This window comes from Rhinolophus sinicus, linkage group LG16, assembly GCF_036562045.2.
Source record: "Rhinolophus sinicus isolate RSC01 linkage group LG16, ASM3656204v1, whole genome shotgun sequence".
In the NCBI taxonomy this organism is placed as follows: Eukaryota; Metazoa; Chordata; class Mammalia; order Chiroptera; family Rhinolophidae; genus Rhinolophus; species Rhinolophus sinicus.
The window spans coordinates 27179103-27197727 of NC_133765.1; the positions used below are offsets into that span (position 1 = coordinate 27179103).

General features: G+C 46.4%; 1 protein-coding gene and 1 long non-coding RNA gene across 7 annotated transcripts in view; one reads left to right on the forward strand and one right to left on the reverse strand.

Moving 5' to 3' along the window:
- LOC141569253 (uncharacterized) overlaps positions 1 to 18625 on the forward strand; it is a 295225-nt gene that overhangs the window by 84406 nt on the left and 192194 nt on the right. The window lies entirely within an intron of this gene.
- Positions 1 to 18625, reverse strand: part of CCDC60 (coiled-coil domain containing 60) — a 126729-nt gene that overhangs the window by 7937 nt on the left and 100167 nt on the right. For both annotated transcript variants that reach the window (XM_074321731.1, XM_019753964.2), the window contains exons 6-9: positions 12671 to 12761; positions 8015 to 8249; positions 4992 to 5076; positions 1638 to 1709 (exon numbers count right to left, since the gene is read on the reverse strand). In XM_074321731.1, coding sequence (XP_074177832.1) covers positions 1638 to 1709; positions 4992 to 5076; positions 8015 to 8249; positions 12671 to 12761 — 483 coding nt within the window. The remainder of the gene's footprint in view (positions 1 to 1637; positions 1710 to 4991; positions 5077 to 8014; positions 8250 to 12670; positions 12762 to 18625) is intronic.

Below are 18625 nucleotides of genomic sequence, written 5' to 3' on the forward strand. Positions count from 1 at the left end.
ATTCCTTTATCTATGTGGTTCGAGAGGGTCAGACTGTTTTCTTATCCCTATGATGTGTCGTTAGCCCTTCCCTGTTGGCCTTGTGACATGTGGGACTTCTTTAAGGAGGCAGGCCTGGCACTTTCCCAGTCCCCTACCCATAGGAAAGGTCGTGGCCTTTGCTGCTTTTCCCAGAGGCTCATGGGACTGGGCCTAGAGGTCTTAGGGCTGGCAAGTGATGGAACAAATGCTTATCCCCTAGCTGGGATGCAGAGCCCCACTACTAGTACCCAGAAGGCCTTGTGTTGGATTCCAACCAGCTGCCCCACACCTACAAATGAATCCTTTGGGGAGCATGTTGGCTTTGACCTTCCTCCTGTAGATGGCTCTCTTCTTTTCTAGAGCTGACAGTGTGACTCAGGGATGAGGTGAGAGGTGAGGGAAATAGTATTATTAGCTGTGATAAACAAACAAACAAACAACAAAAGACCCTCTTGCCTGTCTCAGTCTCCCCTTTCCTTGGCTCTCGTTGATGTTTAGCCATACTGGTCTTTGCTCAGTGCCTCTAAGTTGCTTCCTGTCACAGACCCTTTGCACATGCTATTCCCTCAGCTTGCAACACTGTTCCTGCCTTTCCCAGTCATAGGCTAGAGGAGAATTCTTTTTCCTCATGTCTCAGCTTAAATGTCAAATTCAGTCTTGGTTAGGACTCTGGTGTTCACCATGCAGCCAATCCTCCATACTTCTTCAGAACCCTCCCTCGTCACAAGTATATGGCTAAGTCTGTGGGGTTATTTGATAAATGCATGACTCTCCCATTAGACCAACGATTCTTAACCATGGGCAGGATTCAAGGAGTCCACAAATACAGATGGAAAAAAGGTTACATCTTTGTTTTAAATAGCCTGTAAAGGAAACGGAAACCACAGATATATGCACATCCCATTACAATTGCGGGAGATACTTTGAAAAATCATTCACACTCCACATGAATCCAAAATTACAGTAGTTACTGGAGCTGCTGCCGAGTCTTGCTGTATAGGGCATCGCGGAAGAAGCTCATAGATTACTGCATCCAAATTTGATTTTACTATCGTGGTGTATATTACTATAGATTTCTTTGTAAACCTTTGTAATTTACAGTGTGCATTTAAAAGCAGTTTTCTGAAAGAATCCATAGGCTTCCTCAGACTGTCAAAGGGTTCATGGCACAAAAGAAAGTTATCACCCCAGTCCAGACAGTGAGATCCATGAGTGCACACTGCGTCTGTCTTATTTGCTGCTGAATCCCCCCAACCTAGCGCTGTTCCTGGCACATGGTGGGATGTTATGAATAAATGAAATGGGGGCAGTTCTCCTCTCCCTCACGACAGATCACCCGAGTAAAGAGGGAAGGACTAGTTCTGTAACGCATCGTCTCTACTTCATCCCTCCACTATTGGAGGATTTTAACGGTGTGGTGTACAATTGTTGGGGAGAAATGCCTGGGTACTCACGCTGCAGCCCCGGGATTTAAGGGGCTTATTTCCAGTGAAGAAGGAAAAAGTCCCCCATCCCCACCCTGCTTTCCACAGTTTAGTGAGGAGCATCTCTGCCCTGGTCCCTGGAACTGTGGGGTGCCTCCCAACCCCCCTGCTGTGGGCCCCAGGCCTTCCTACCTTGATTTGCGGGTGGTCTGCATGTCTTTATAGGCAGAATCGCTCTTGGTTTGTCTGATGGTGGACAAGATACTGCAAAGCAAGATGAGTCTCTTAATAAGGCACCAAACCTACGGTGCTCCTGAGGCAGTTATCTGCAGGAGGATGAAGAATTCTGTTTCTAGACAGGGCTCCTGAGGCTTAACTGGGCATAGGAATCGCTGGGAGAGATTGCTAAGAATATAGACTCCTGAGCCCCGCTCCCAGAGATTTGGATACGTTAGGCCTGGAGTGGGGCCCCACCCCAGAAGCTGCGTTTAAAACCTCTCTCTCTCTTTTTCTCTCGCTCTCTCATGCACTTTTGATTCATGTGTGCAGAGAGAGCACATTTGGAACCTTAGAATTTCTGAGCACATTGTGAAATAATGCCTAGTAAAAAATACAGTTTCTTTTAGAGATTCTGATTCAGTGGGTCTGGGATGAGATAGAAATTTGTGTTTTTCACGAGCACCCCAGCTGATTCTGATCTCTAGGGACATTTGGAAAACACTGCTATGGGAATTTAAGAAAGGCTGTCTTCCTAGACGATGTTATGGTCTGAATGCTTGTGTCCCCCCTAATTCATGTGGTGAAATCCTAACCCCCCAAGTTGATGGTTAGGATGTGGGGCCTTGGGGAGGTGATTAGATCAGGAGGGTGGGGCCCTCATGAGTGAGATTAGAGCCCTTATATAAGAGACCCCAGAGAGCTAGCTTTTCCCTTCCACCGTGTGAGGTTACTATGAGAAGACAGCTATCTATGAGGGAGAGGCCCCTCACTGGTCAGTGAAACTGCTAGCACCCTGGTCTTGGATTTCCAGCCTCCAGAACTGGGAAATATTAATGTCTGTTGTTTATAAATCACCCAGTTTATGGTATTCTGTTTTTTGTATTTTTTTTTTCTAGGGAGGGCACAGCTCACAGTGGCCCATGCGGGGATCGAACCGGCAACCTTGGTGCTACTAGCACCACGCTCTAACCCACTGAGCTAACCGCCACCCCTGTGGTATTCTGTTATAGCAGCTTAAATGGACTACAACAGATGATATAGGGCTGTCTGGCCTTGAGGCTGGAGGCTAGGCAGGTTGGCTTTTAGATTCCTAAAACCCCCCAAATTCTATGTCAGCCTTAATGGGAGCAGATTTGATGTCCAAAGTGAAAAGGGAATCCAGATTTTTTTTATTTTTATTAAATTTATTGAGGTGACAATTGTTAGTAAAATGACATAGATTTCAGGTGTACAGATTCTAAAGTGAGGAGGGCAAAAGAAAATCTGCAGCTTTCCCTGTCTCTGCAGCTCCACAAAGAAGCCTTCAGTATCTGCTGTCTTAGTGAGAGATTAGGGAGATTTTTCTCCTGGAGGAAATGATGAGGATGGGAAACTTGAACAGGTTCTTACTCTGTAACCATGGTTATTTTATCACTAAAGTGAATGCAGAGGCCATGTGATGAATTTTGTGAGAACCAGGTTCTCGCATGGCTTTGTCTTTGACGACCTTCTGCAAGGCACTCATTGCCATTCTTTTCCATCTATGAGATTGGACAATGGTAATGGGTAATAAGCCTGTCTCACCAACATGCTGCGAAGATTCCAGGGGACACTACATGTGAAATAAAAGTAACAGCCATCACCACCACTGCCACTGTAGTGAGTGCTTACAAAATGCCAGGCACGTTCTAATATGTTAAATGCATTATCTCGCTAACTGCTTGAAATGACTCATTGAAATAGATAGACATTATCTCCATAACAATAATAATACTTTACCAGGATAATATTTAATCCTCACTACAACCTTTTGGGATAGGTTGTTCATGAGCCTCATTTTACAGAATTGGAATCAGGCTCAGAGAGGTGAAGCAACTTGCTTAACATCACACAGCAATGAAATGAGGAGACTGGAGATCGACCCTCGTCTCTTTGGTTCCAAGGCAGATGCTTTGATGCTACACAATCTCATTTTATAGACAAGGAAACTGAGACTGAAAGGCTGCGTGACTTACTCAACGGTAGCAGGTTTTGAAGCCAGGACAGTCTGACTCTAAAGCCGGTGTCACACTGTGAGTTCCTACAAAGGAAGAAGCCTCGCGGAGCTGGTGCTTCATCATTATCATCTGTGTCTAATGCTGATAAATCAGGCACGGCAGCCAGGGCCTGAAGGGCCAGCATTGTCTCCGAGTGCCTGCCAAGTGCCACCCTCTGGAGCCTGACGCGAGTTGAGGCAGCCGCAGACAGATTCATCATTCATAGCAGGGGCGGGGTGTGATGCATGTGAGAGTGCCGGGTGAGCTGTAATTATGGTAATAACAATCACCAATAAGTCATAGCCGGCATCCCAGCGGGCTGAAGGCAGTGATGAACCCCTTCTCCTGCCTCGTTTATTCTCAGGAAACAATGTGCTTCCTCAGAGGGACCAACACTTGGGAACTCTGGCTCCAGCGCGCCGAGGCTCGCCCAGGCTTATAGAGGTCAGAAGCGCTGCGGACATGGCTTCCTTCCCACTGGAAGGAAGACACTTCAGGTTCAAGTCCGACACTGTCAGCCAATCACGTTGGGGGTCGGCTGGAAACTTCAAAGGGTTCTTGTTGCACATCGGATAGACACCAGAACCCTTGCGGTGGCCTCCCACGGTCCCCAGACAGACGGATGCCTCTTTCCATCGTTTTTGGCTGCATTTCAGTTCCTGGAAGGTGCCCTGGTCCCTTTTCACCATGTTTGCATGTAAGCTGCCTGTAATGTTCTGCCGTGTCCCCTGCCTGCCCCACCCTCAACGGGGGCTGTCTAGCTCTTTTTCATGCTTCATTCAAAAATCTCAGCTTCAAGTTTCTTCCTTGGAGGAACCTCCTCTGATCCCCGCTCCCATCCCAGATGAGATCGGATACCCCTATTATTTACTCTCACGGGTCTGAGCTTTCCTTCCAGAACACTTTTCCTTTATAATTAGTATATTGCCACTGCATATGTGTTAATATTCACTAACCGAATGAATGACTAACCTGAGAAGTCCTGGGAAGCAGCATAGCAGAGTGGTAGAGAATGGGGTTTGGAATTAGAAAGCTCTGAATTCGAGTCGTGGTCTTACCATTAATTAGCTGGATGACCTCACACAAGTTACTTTGCCTCTCTGAGCTGCATTTCCTGATTTGTAAAATAAGGATGATAGTACCCTGCCTCGTAGGGTGCACGTAAGAACCCGGAGAGATGATACACATGAAAAAAGTACATTGCTCAGTGCTTGTCGCAGAGAAAATGCTCAATAACTGGGAACTGCTATTGTGAACGTCACCGCTATTATTCTGATAGGCTTTATTTGCCCCAGGAATCAAAAGAACATACCTGGGCAGTTTTTTTGGCATCCAGTTATCCATCGTCATTGTCCTCCGGGCCTCCCCCCGAACCATCTCCAGGAGCTTCTGCAGATCTGACGGGAAGGAAAGATCTCTGTCTGGAGAGCTCTCTTGAGACAGGGTTGTGTAGGGCAGGGCCCAGCCCCCAGCCTAATACTGCCTCTGCTTCTGAGTGTTGGGGAGCTGAGGGATTAGCTCGGGATCCAGAAGAGGCAGCTCCTAGTGTCTGGCAGGTGGTAAATCTAACCGTGTCACTCCCTCGTTAACACCCTTCAGTGACTCTCCATTTGACTTTTGGGCACCATCTAAATCCCTCTACATGGCCTCTGAGGCCTTGTAAGATGTGGCTGCTCTTCTTCTGGCCTGTGTCATCTCGCTTCCACCTCCTGTCCCCACTTTAAACCCTACTGTAGCCAGAGAGAACTGTTTACAATTCCAAGAAGACATCTTCTTGTTTGGGAAGCCCTCTCTGATCCCATAGACCTGAAGTTCCAGGTGGGTGATCCACAGCCGAATATCGCTCACAGACATGTTTGGTTTGCTTTGCTGTAGATGCCAAGCTTTTAAAACTGGAAGGTTGCACATAAAACTCCAGACCTCCAGCTTCCCTGGGCAAGAATCTGAGATGGGGCTTGTTCCAGCTACGTGCTGGCTGTGCCTTCAGCCCGGCGTGCACGCTCCAGCTCCAAGGCACCCATCACTCCTCATTGTATTGGTTGACTTTTGTTTCATACTTAATATTGTTGCTTTTCACATAGCGGAGAAATATTTCTTTGGACCCAACGATTCTGGGTTGAATTGGGTCCTCTCAAAAGATATGTCAAAGCCCTAATCTCCAGGACCTCAGAATGTGAGGTATTCACATTCTTATTTGGAAACAGGGTCATTGCAGACGTCGCCATTAGTTAAGGGGAGGTCCTACTGGCGTGGGGCAGGCTCTTAATCCAACGTAACGGGAGGAGAGAGAGAGACACTGGGAGCAGATGGCCGTGGGATGAGAGAGACGGGCATTGGATTGATGATGCATCTATAAGGCAGACTGCCAAGGATTGCCAACCAGGACCGGACTCTAGAAAAGGCAAGGGAGGATTCTGCCTGACACGTTTCAGGGGGGAGCAGAGCCCTGCTGACATCTTGATTTTGAATGCTAGCCTCTAGCCCTGCGAGACAATAAATTCCTGTTGTACGAGTTAGCCACTCAGTTTGTGCCACTTTGTCACGGCAGCCCTAGGAAACGCATACAATGACACTATCAGAAGTTAAAAAATGAACTGTATTTGGAGTAAGCTGTGTGCTTCAAGAAAAGGGGAGAGCGGAAGTCCTAAGCGTGTTCTATGGATACAGATTTGCAAGTACCTGGCTCTGTGCTTGTCGTGTATGGGTCGCAGTTATTATTTATCGCTGAATGAATAAGTGAATGCTGAGGGAGGAAAAAGAGGGAAGGATTTGAGAGACTATGGGTTAGAGTTGGGATATCAACGAAGGAGGACAATGCCAGGGGAGAAACTTTTCACCTTTCATAGGTGCCTGTAGTCAGTTCAAGCGCAGTCTCAAAAGCCATACCAGGAAGGGTGAAGCCCAGGGCTTCCCAAGGTCATTTGTGTCCAGCTTTGCTTATGAGTGCAGTCGTTGGGTGCCAGGGAAAGGGCATTCCTTTCAGTGACCTTGGACCCATCTAGACTATGTGAAGCATCAACATTTAGCCATTTGCACGCTCCCTTCCTCATTCTCAAGTAAATATTTTCCTAGTCATTTGTGGTCATGATTCCATTTGACCTGAGTGTGACCTATATTTTTGTCTTGTCATGCCCACCTCCCCTTCTGCCACACATCCTAGAATCCTTGGGGTGTGTCCAGATGCCTGTGAGTGAGGGAGCTGTATCTAGTTCCTCCACTTTCTTTCCCTTTCCTGGTAACCACGCAGCAACATCTGACTTCTCCCCCACCAGTGTAGGGCTGGGCGGGTACCAGCAAATGACCCCCGTTGATCTGGCCTATTGGGCAGCTTTCCTACAGAATCATGTCTGAAGCTCCACACATCCCTTATTACCCCATAATTTTTTCTCTTCTTAGCAATAATGCCTGTGGGCATTAATTGCGTCCCCCAATACTAACCTCCATCCATCACCTAGCCGAGGTGGGATATGTGTGGAATGGAACTAAGCCTTAGGGCTTTGAGGCTCTGTCTACTCCTCAAGACCATCTGGGAGAAGGGAATTATTTGGCAAGGGGGCAGATGCCACAAAATAGAGTTTCTCTGAGGAAGACGGTCCTGTGATGGAAGCCCCCACGCAGAGGCACCTACTCAGTTCTCGGTTCCCAGAGCCATGGGGGTGTCATTAGCCATTGCCTAGAGACAGTGGCGTCCTGTGTTTTTAAATACCAAATCCTGTCCAAAGAAAAACATTCTGACTTTATCTTCCATGTCCAGCCTAAGAAGCTCAGTGTTAAGAGACTAAATCCACTTCTTCCTTTGTTTGAAGGAAAACAGACGATGTCTTTTGTTGTATGGGGTTGGCTTGAGGGGGGAACATTAGATGGCATAGGGCCCCTCTTTTTGAGTTGCTATCTAAGTGAATTTCTCCTCTAATGGTTCGCCTAGACTGGGAGCTTCAAGATTGGCAGGAGGATCGACCTGAGCTTTGGTTTCTCGGGAATCCTCTTGCCATTGATTCGGGGCGGGAATCCGTCCATGCAGAGGCCACAACCTGCTGTCCCCAGGGATTTGCATCCACAAAGACTTCATTATGCAGCCAGCCCTGGAAATTAGACCTTGGTCCAATAATGTGTCTCTCAGAATAGGATTCATGAATTCAGAATCAATTCAAGGAGGTTTCAGAAGGCAATGGAAGTCTGGGAAATGAATCTCCTTTCGTCGAGGCTGTGACAAATGGGATAGAGGTTAAAGTATAAACAGAGGGAGAGGTGAGGGGGCAGGAGAAGGAGGACTCTCTCTCTCCATCCATCACGTAGCTGAGGTCTCATATGGGTCAAATCTCAGGTAGGACTTACTGACATGGAGAGGTTCTTCATCTGCCTTGGTTGAAGACGACTCATTGTCCTCAACGTCCTTGGTGCCTGTTGCCTGGGTAACAGATGAGCTTGGGGGCTCATCTGAGCCAGGGTTCATGGAGACCATGCTGCTCTGGGGAGATGACCCCCCACTAGTCCGGGACAGACTGAGGATGGAGCCTCGCCGGCTTGGTTTGCGGCTCGTGGCACGTGGAGCAGGAATTTTGAATTTCTTCTGAAGGAGAGAAGAACGAGGGATATTAGAAAGAAGGAAGGAGAGAAAGAAGAAGGAGGGTGGAAAGGATGGAGGGAGGGAGGGAGGAAGGGAAGGAGGGAGAGAGAAGAAGGGAGGAAGGGAGGGATGGAGGGAGGGAAAGCCTGGCTCTGACTGTAAATTCCTTTAGGCTCTTTCTGATCACTGTGAAATATATCCTCAGTCTGGAGTGACCTTCTGTCACAAACGGAGATCATTTAAAAATGTGCAGTCTTTGAAGTAAATGTGACGAGACTTATTCTAGTCAGTGAGTGCCATGGCTGCCCAGGCAGTCACCACAGGAAGCCAAACACGAGTTCCAGTGACACTGCCACGGCCCAGAACAGGTTTTGACTTTTCTTCTGTAATAATCACTGGAACTGATTTTTAACCCGTGGCAGAGCACGGGTCTGACTTCTGCCTCTTGGTTTTGACCTCAGGTTGCATGTATCAACTTGTTGTTCACCAAGTTGATGCCTGGGCCTCAAAGAATGAAGAGCTGTGTCAATGTGGGTTTTCCAAAGAAGACAAGATGGAGAAAATTCTAAGCCTGACATTTAGGAGGTGGAGTGGAGGGAGGTAGATTTGTCTGGGGGGGGTACTCTTGGGGGAAGACCCATAGTTATTGTGCACAGGAAGGTCTGGATGACAAATCCTAGAAGGTCTGGGTAGGTAGGGGAAGTCCTGCGAGGGGAACGTGCATTTCTGGAAAATGAAAGGCATCAGAGAGGACCAGGTATAGGGTGTGTGTGTGTGTTACACACACAAATCCTCTTGCATAACTGGTGTCACTCCAGAATGCACTGTGTGGAGTCATGTGGTCATTTAACTCACAATCTAAGGCTTGGAAAGGCTTCCTAATGTGCCTAAGATTGCATAGCTAGCAAGCAGTGCAGCCAGGGTTCAAACCCAGGTCAGGCTAATGCCAAAGCTAATTATTATGTCTTGCTTAAAAATACTTTAAAAGCCTTTTACAGTGGCATTGAACGTGTCCCTGATCCAGTGTTATTGATTCTTTGTGACTTTTAAAATACCAGGTTTACAGTGGAGAAGAGTAGGCCCTCAGCTGCTCCAGGATAAGAGCTCAATATGGGCCTGGGCTATAGTTTACACTCAATTAATAGAAACAATTTTATTTGATAAGATTTAAAATGAAAGCTCCTGCAGGGCAGACTGAGGTCTTCTTTCAATGAAACTCATAGTTTTTGGTACCGTAGGGAAGAAGATAGGGAGAAGTAGCCACACCAACATTTGATAAATATCTAACAGGGTGGAGAGAATTGTATCCAGCAGGATTCATTTCAGGGAGTCCACTGTTTGTGATCAGAAGTAATTTTTGTGATTGGTTACCTTGTAGAGCCCTGAGTATGGGTGGAACTTCCCTGCATTAGAAGAGGGGAGGGATTTCTTGGTTGCACAGGGGAAGTAGCGGGTGGAGGAAGAGGGAGGAGGGGGGATGGGAAAGGCTGTGGGGCTTAAGATGTGATCTCTCCTGTGACATTCCCCACCCGCCCACCACCCGTCCCACTCCCACCCCTAATCTTCAGTGGAATTCTGCACAAATGATGGAACACTTCAGAGTGTGACCTGCTGGGCAATTGGAGTTTGAACTGCATTTAGCCAGATTTCCAACGGGACGTATGGGTTACAAAACGACTGTGTTAAAGCAAAAGCAAATGCCAAAAGTTGGCATGTTCTCTCCCTGGATAAATTAGGAGCTTGATCCAATGTCCCCCTTGTCCTGACATTGCAACTGGTCAAGAGCTTGCCAGACAGGTGGAAAGCCCCTCTACTCCCTGCCACCCTGGGGGGTAATGCGTGTAGAAGTTGCCTCTTCCTCTTTCATCTGGCATAATATGAATTCCTGACTCTGGAAACCAGCCTCTTTAGATCCATGCCATTTTTTGAAGGCTAGACAGATTGTGTCATGCGGACAGCCTGGAGTCTTGCAATGAGCATTGGACTCAGTGCCAGGGGACCTCAGGGAGGCCTTGGGGTCCTCTGCCTTGCCTCAGTTTCACCACCTATAAAACAAAGAGGAGGGACTGGGATGATCTCAGAAGGGCTTCCCAGATCCAGAGCTCTGTGTGTATCTTCCTTGGGCTAGGATTATCTTGAGCTTCTAAAGTTTCCATTAATTAAAATTCAATTAACAACCTCAGCCAGGAAATCTAGAGTGAAGGGCTGACACTTCTGATTAATTAAGAGTGGCAGAAAAGTAAAATGTGGCGGGGGAAATGTGACAGGCAATTTCAGCATCTTGCTTGCCCTTTATTGGACTGACTCTTCTCTGAATTGACTTAAATCCCCAAATGTTTCTTCTCTGCTTTTTGCATTTCACTCAGGAGTGGTGTTAACCAGCTGCTGTGTTCCACCTCAGTAGGAACTACAGTGATTCCTTATACTTTCTTAGAAGCAGGGGTTCCAAATGGGTGGCCCATGGAGAAACATGTTTACCTGCCCAGAGTTTTACAAATTGGGGAGGTTTTTTTCAAATAAAAACGGAGGCTATTGGCCTCTCTTGAAAATGATAAGCTCTGGACTCCCATTCTCACAGGGCAAAATGAGCAAATTCTGAGCAGAGGGTCTTCCCTTTAGCTGTGCAAGAGTATTCCTCTTTGCCACAGACTCCACTCTGTCACCACTCCCTCTTGCCTTACTCAGCCTGATTGTTTGTCTTCTTCATTTGCTCAAGTTGCCTTGGCACCAGCAAGCTCTACATATACAGAAGAATATCACTTGCTATGTGAGTTGATTGGAGCCTCTCTTTCTTTCTTTTTTAAATTTATTTTTAATTAAAGCTTATTGGGGTGACAATTATTAGTAAAGTTACAGAGATTTCAGGTGTACAATTCTGTAATAGCATCATCTATAAATCCCATTGTGTGTTCACCACCCAGAGTCAGTGCTCCTTCCATTGGAGCCTTTCCTTCAAAGTGTTCATTTTATAGGTGGAGAAACTGAGGTCAGGAGAAATGAAAGGACTTGTCCAATGCCACCCAGGGAACTGAGTCACAGTGGCTGAGCTAGGTCTCCTGTCTCCTAATGTAGTTCTCTTCCACTCTCAGAGTGGACCACGTTGCAGCCCAGACTTTGACCCACAAACTTGCCCGGGGAATTCAATTTTGTGAGTTCAAATGCAGCGCTTCACTCTCCCCTCCTCCAGTTTTTGTTGTGTATATTCTTGAAGGACATTTTTTTAAAGGTTTGTGGCTCCTGCTGTTTTTTCAGGGCATCTCTGGAGACAGATGCACATGCTATCTCCATAGCAACTTTCTGTGATAAAAACAAATGCTCTTACTTCTCAGAGCTATGCACACCTTGATGAAAAAACAAGAAAATGGTGAAACTCTTCATGAGGGGCAATTATAATCATGATATCCTGGAGAACATGCATTTGAAAACTCAGTGTTTAGTAAACAGTGTTTGATAAACAGACTCAGGAGGAACTCTTGGCTCTGTCATTACTCAGCTGTGTGACCTCACGTAAGTTGTTTAACCTCTCTGAGCCCCAACTTCCTCCGCTCCCATCTGGGGATAAGAATAGTGTCCCATGGGGTTATGAAGAGGACAGCCTAGCTTTTCTTTTTTCTTGTTTCTTTTTCTTTTTCTTTTTTTAGCACAGAACCTGACCCTTTGCAATTATGTTAAAAAGTGCTTCTAAAAATTACATACCCGCAACAATGCTCAGCATTTGAACGTCCTCAGGGGGAGTTTGCATATTGTTTCTGGGGTTCTTTACTAACGTCGGGAGGCAGACAGGGACTGGCATCATACCCATTTTGTGGGTAAGGGGTCAGGTTCAGCAGACACTCTAGTTGTGTGCTTTCTCCGTTACCCCTGGTGTAGCTCATTGTCATCTCTTGCCGTTATTATTATTATGGTGCTTGTTTGTTGAGTGCATGAATTTGGGAGATTTTAGATAAAGGATAGTTTTGGGTGCAAAGAATAGACCTTCTGATATTCTCTTAATAAACACATGTTCTAGTTTGTAGAAAAGCCTGTCTGTTGAAATCACTTACTTCTTAGTTCCTGCCTGAGTTAAGAGGGAAGGAGGGAGGGAGGGAGAGAGAGAGAAATGACTGTTATTGATTAAAAATACAGAATGAGGTGAGTCCATTTCCTTTTGGTGACACCCTATTAAGCAGCTCCTCAGCTTCCTACCGCTCTCCTTCTCCATGAAGTGGTGTCCAGCCAAATGTCATTTCTCCTATAATCCCCAGATAACCATTTTAATTAAAATTTATGAAAACCATCCAACAGCATATGGTTCTGACTTCCCTTCATACAGAGAACCAACCAGGAAAGCAAAATCCCATCAGAGAGAAGACTGGCACAATCGCCTCTAACACAAGTTGGGGCTGGTAACCAGGCGGTGTGGTCATGTGCTTGCTGTCTGGTACCTTTGGCGCTGTGATGAAGTGCTCCCACCTCTGTCCCATGGACTTGTCCTTATTGATTTTTTTTATCGTGCTCTTGCTTCCACCTGGGTCCCTGAGTGAGAAACAGCTTAATGAGTTTTCCGTTGCCAGACTCTCGGTTTATTACAAGTTCTTTTAAGAAATGCAATAAATAGACGATGGATGGTGGCTGGTCTCTGTTATAATTTTTTTCCCTTCCTGTATTTGTGAAGAAATGGGAGGGACAGTCCTTCATTGCAGGGTCTTTCGAGTGAATATCGAGGTTAGGAGAGACCACTGCTAATTGGGTAGCGGCTGAGGGAGGTGGGATAATTTGTACTCATATGCGTTCTGCATCTATTTGCATTTTGGACTCAGATGCTCTCATAGGTTCCGGGGCAGGTCTGCGGTTGCTCTTGGGGGTGAATTGAAAACCACGTTCATTTTTGAATCTCTGCCTGCTCTGGTGCCTAAGTGTCCCACCATCAGGGACACTTCTAAGTAACACACAGAATTATTGGGTGCGGTTGGGTGGAGCTTGTGGGGGTGCATTCCACAATGAAAAGCACTGGTTGGGAGTTTATTGAGCAAAAGTTCTATGTGAAGTTACATGCAAGATGCTTCTGTGCGTTCTCACTGAACCATATCAACAAAAACCTTGTGATACAGTCATTCTCATCCCTTTTTACAGATGAGAAAACAAGCTCAGGGTGGGGGCTTAAGTCACTCTTACCATGATGCATATTTACAATGAATTGAATGACCGTCACTTGCAAGGGGCCCTCCAAGGCGCTGTCCCTAACTTTTTATATTGTAATATTGTATTCTGTTTCTTAAAGCGCCAGCCTCCCCCTCAAATAAGCTTCAGATCCCACAAAACCTGGATCCTCCTATTATGGGTAGGGAACTTTCTGGGTATGAGACTGAAACCCCAGCTGGCTCTGTGGTGACATGCCCTTATCTGAAACCCATGGGACCAGATATATGACCAAATTCCGTATGTTAATATAGTCCCTCCAATGGGGTTGAAGGCAGCATCCTGTAATCAAACACATTAATATTTCTGCAAGGATATGTATGAATATTCATACTGGGGGATAAATAAAGACTCTAACTAGCTTCAAGTCAAGTTTTGCCACCAAATCAGTTTGGTTCATATGAACTTTTGCTGCCAAATGAGTTATGGAAAAACTGAGTTTTCAGAGCCTTTTGGATTTTGGATTTGTGTTATGGGGCGGTGGATGTCTGTTGATAAGCAAGAAGGAAGACTCAAGGTGTGCTCTGTCAACTACGTCTACCTGTAGATCGATTGATTGATCAGTCTATTGATCTCTTTTCTTCCTGGCATCCATTTATCCATCCATCCATCCATCCATCCATCCATCCATCCATCCAATCTCTTTATCCCCTTTTACTCTGCAGAAAGGACTTTTTAGATGGTTGGCATCCTTTAAATCATTTGGCTGCCTGTCACCTAGCGTAGAGCAACGACTTGAGGGAAGGAGATGGCCAGACCAGTTTGATGGAGGAAGGCACTGACAGAGGTCTAGAGTTTTCAGGGGCTGCCAAGTGCCACTGGTTGGGGGAGATGCCCTGATGTAGGAGGCAAAAGGTGATCAAGCTCCATCTTGTTTAAAACCGGCTTCACATGGCACAGGGATGTGAGGAGCAGAATCAAAGGCCTTTACCAGCCCCAATGGGGAGGGGGCTGTGTACCCGTCCCTGGCAGAACCTTTCTGAGCACCTACTGGCTCACATTGCAAGAAATGCACCCACACGCCAAGGTGGAAGTAGGGCTGGGGAGGGCGGGGTGAGAATGTGCCTCCAAGCTTCTTGTAGGACTTTATGTTTGATTACACAATAAAAAGCCCTTTGAATAATTAACAGTGAAGCTCATTTAACGTTGGTTCTGCCTGCCTCTCCCCCGAGTAATCAAATTAGGGAATATTTAAAATCCAGCCAGAGGAAGGAGCAGCAATACTTCTGTCCTATAAACAGTACTTAAACTAGTGGCACTTTTGAAGTCTGATTTAAGGCTCCCCAACTGGAAGCTTTAGCGTTTCCGCTTTAGAACGTTCCTTTCAAGACCACAGGGCTTTTTTTTTTTTCTTTTTCCCTTTGCGAACGCAGCCCCTGCTGTGCCTCCAGCCTTCTGCTTGAAGTTCAAAAGCAACCCTCTTCCCCTTGTAAAATTAAATCTGGTCCCCGCCAAGCTTTCAAAATCTTAAATATTCAGGCTGCATCAGGAAGACAGAGGTTTTCCGATCACACCGGCTTCCAAGATGACCTGAAATCTCTCGCAGCTTCAGGCGGTGGGCTAAATGAGCTAAACATGCAACAAGCCTCCCAGAGATCTTAAAAAGCCGGCGCCCTTGCTCTTGCAAAGCCATTGATACAGAGAGGGCCTGGTTAGACAGAATCACTCTCTGATGTTTCATTTTCAGTAGCAAATAAACCAAAAGGGAAGATCAATAGGAGGAGGAAAAGAAATAAACCACAGGAGCCTTTTGGTCCCCAGTGGGCTGACTCCACCCCTGTGGGAAAAGGGCAAAGCAAGTGGGGGCTCCTTTCCATGACTCGGCCCGATGGCCATTAGAGCTGCTCACCAAATGGGCCCAGGTCTCCGGACTCCTTGAAGCACTGTGACTTGCTTTGTTAAAAAAAAAAAAAAAAAAAAAAAGCATGACTGAAAGTGACACGTGGGTGGGCCGGTCCTCGAGGCAGGGATGGCGGAAGCTTGTGTTGAGATGCAGTTCCTACCAGCCTGGGTCCTTGTGTAATTCTAATGAGCAGAGTCCCAGTGTTGATGGCAAGTAGGGCGAACAGGAAATGAACTTGTGTTGTGTCAAGCCGCCGAGAGCTGGGGGTTGTTCATCACAGCGCCTTAACCTAGTGCAACCGAATCGATGCTCCTGATTTACCATCTGGGACCTCAGGCCAGTCGCTCTGAGCGTCAGGACCGGGCCAGTGGAGTCTCTTGGTGGTGAAGAGGAGATTTAAGATTTGGGCCTCCTGGCCGTTTGAGCCCTCCGCCAGCCCTGCTGCTTCCTAGGTGTGTGCTTGTGTAGGGTCTTGAGCCCCTCGGGGCCTCCGTGTCCTCATCTATAAGATGGGGGCAGGCTAACATTAGCTGTGTCCGTGAAGGTAAAAATGACATGAGCCTGTGAAGAAGTTGGCGGGGTGCCTTGTACAGAGAACTGAATACAGTTGGGCTGTTAACAGCAACATGTGTTTTTCAACAGAGATCTTCGTGTGGCTTGGAGGAGGGGCTGGCGGTGGGAACCAGACACAGGCAGAGCGTGCGGGAGAAGTGGCTAATTTCTGGGCCACAGTTTCCACCTGCTGAAGCTTTCTCGGGGATCCCATCGGCCATAAACCCAGGGAAGAGTGTGTTGAGCACTGTGACCTCTCTTTTAACTCTCTCCACCAAGCACATGTTGTTGCTTGTGGTCGCTTGAAGCTGTTTATTCACAGTGGCCAGCAGAGTAATTGTTCTCAAATACTTCCCTCTTTCTGGACCTGCGTGTAGGGTGAAACACTTGCTTCTCAGAGGGGAAAACCTGTCGTCTCATTTCTGAGGTGGTCGTACATCCACGACCGAGAAGGAGAACAGAGGGAACTGCTGAAGTTACACCAGGGAGGAGATAGATAGTGATCAGAGCTCTTGGGCCCTCCCACCCAGGACGCCTGTCCTGCCCCCCGAGTGACAGGTGCACGCCATACTCCTGCCAAGTCCCCTCGCTGCTGTAGAGATGCCACGTCAGTAAAGGGGTGGAGAAATGTGACTAAGCCAGTGCAGAGAGGAGGGGGGGCGAATTCAGAGATTGCTTTCAATTGTCACCTTCTGAGTCTTTCCCTAACAACCCAACTTAAAAATTGTCCCCCCACCCTGTCACTATCTCATCACCCTGTCAATTTCTTGATGACACTTAGTGCTATCTCAAAGTGTCTGCTTATTACATATTTATTAGCTGTTGCCCCTCCCACCTCCCCTAGGATAGAATCCAGAGAGCAGGGATGTTGTCTGTTTTCTTCCCAGTGGTGCCTGAAAAGAGCAGGTTTGATGAAAAGGAGACTTTCCAGAGTTGGGGAGGGGTGTGGTGCATAACAAAGGAAAGCAACTTAAATATAATAATTGCTGTTATGTGTGTTCTTCAGAACATTGCTAATTTTTTTTTTCTACTAGAGCGACAACCTGGCAAACACTTAAAGATCTTAGGGGAATTGGCAGAACAGGTTGATAAACTCTGCAGTCATTAAAAAAGGTTTTCACATGGAGAGCTGTCCCCCATATATTAACAAAAATTGAGTTGCAAAGCAGTAAGTATAGAATGGCCTTTTTCTCATTGTTTCTTTTAAAAGAAAATGATGTATTTATAGATCGTATTATCTTGGTATGTTGGGGTCCCTTTTGTATCTGGGTGCCCAGGCAAATCTTACTTTGTGATGAGTTGCTCTTTTTTTATTTTTGATACTAGATTGTTCCCTAAATTAATTGAAGACTATTGGACTTTAGCTAGAAACAGAGAAAACAATCATTTAGTGGTTAAACACACATGCTTTGCAGCGTGGTCTACTTGAGCTCAAGTTCCAACTTAGCTCTCATTTAACTCTGCAATTTTGAGCAACTTACTTCAATTCTTTGTGCCTCAGTTTCCTCCTCTGTCGGTTAGAATGAGTCTCAAGTGGGGTAATATACCCAGAGCAGCGCTTGACATAGAAAGCACTCAAATGCCAGCTGTTTTCATTATAACACAGTAATTGGATTTAGGTGCCTGGGTCATGTTTGAAATGTCAAAGGGTGGTTGCTTTGTCGCCATCTATGTTTTTCTAAAGGAGGGGTGGGTTCTTTGTGCCTGGGCAGCCCAGCCCTTGAGTGTCTGGACTCTCTTAATGAAAATCGGGATTATACCCAGCTGGGCTCCCCAGTTAAGTCCAGCGGTGTCTCTGTGGGACAGCCCTATGCATAGCTCCAGGGGAGAGCACATGACTGACTGACTTTGGAGACTCAAGCCGAGTAACTCCGTCCCTTCCCCCTGTAGCTGGCCTGGAAGGTCCATCAGTAACTCTTTATTCCCCTTCTTGGCCAGGGGTCTGCCCCACTCTTGCCCAGTGGGACTAGGGAAGATGGCAGCAGGGTGGAGGAGAGTAGGACGGGAAAAGGTGACGCTAAGGCTTGCAATGCTTGTTTACACTTGGTCTCATCTGCTTCCCTGTAAAGGTCCGGTCATTTCTAGTCAGTCCTTGGGAAGCTGGTCTCTGATAAGAGAATACACGGTCACCACCCCTTCTCCAAAGTTCAAAGGGTCTTGAAAACCAAACAACTGTTTAATAACTTATTTGGCAGCAAAACAGGACCTGAACTGGTGGCAGGCTATTGATACCTTTTATTTACCTTTACTAATGTACTTAGTGTAAATATTCATTTTTTTCCCTGTGGAAATACAGTGTTTGATGACAGGATGCTGTCCCAGCCCCCTCTGAGAATGTGATGTTCTGCATGGTAGATGCCCCATATTTGCTTTCTAAAATGACAAATAGAGAAAAAAAAGTCAGAATCCTGAAACACAGCTGATCCCAAAGGTTTGGATAAAGACTTGGGGGTCTTTATAGATAAAGCAAGTCTTCCTTAGCCTAATCAGAGCCTTGCATTTCTCACTCTGAGTAATAAGTACATTCATTAGAGAAGACCCAGTTTCTGCTCTGTTGTAGACCCGATCATCTTGTCAATTGAAATAAACTCTCTGATAGCAGTAGAATTAATGAGGATGCTGGGAAATGATAATGTGTTTGAATTGCCACGTGATGAAATTGGGAAGGCCTTCTTCTTCTTCTTTTATTGTTTTATTATTATTATTATTATTATTATTTTGCAAATAAAGCGGAAACTCAGATGTAACTCCTAAGGATACCTTAAAAGCTGTCATCTGTCCATTCACCCAACCAGCTAGCCAGCCA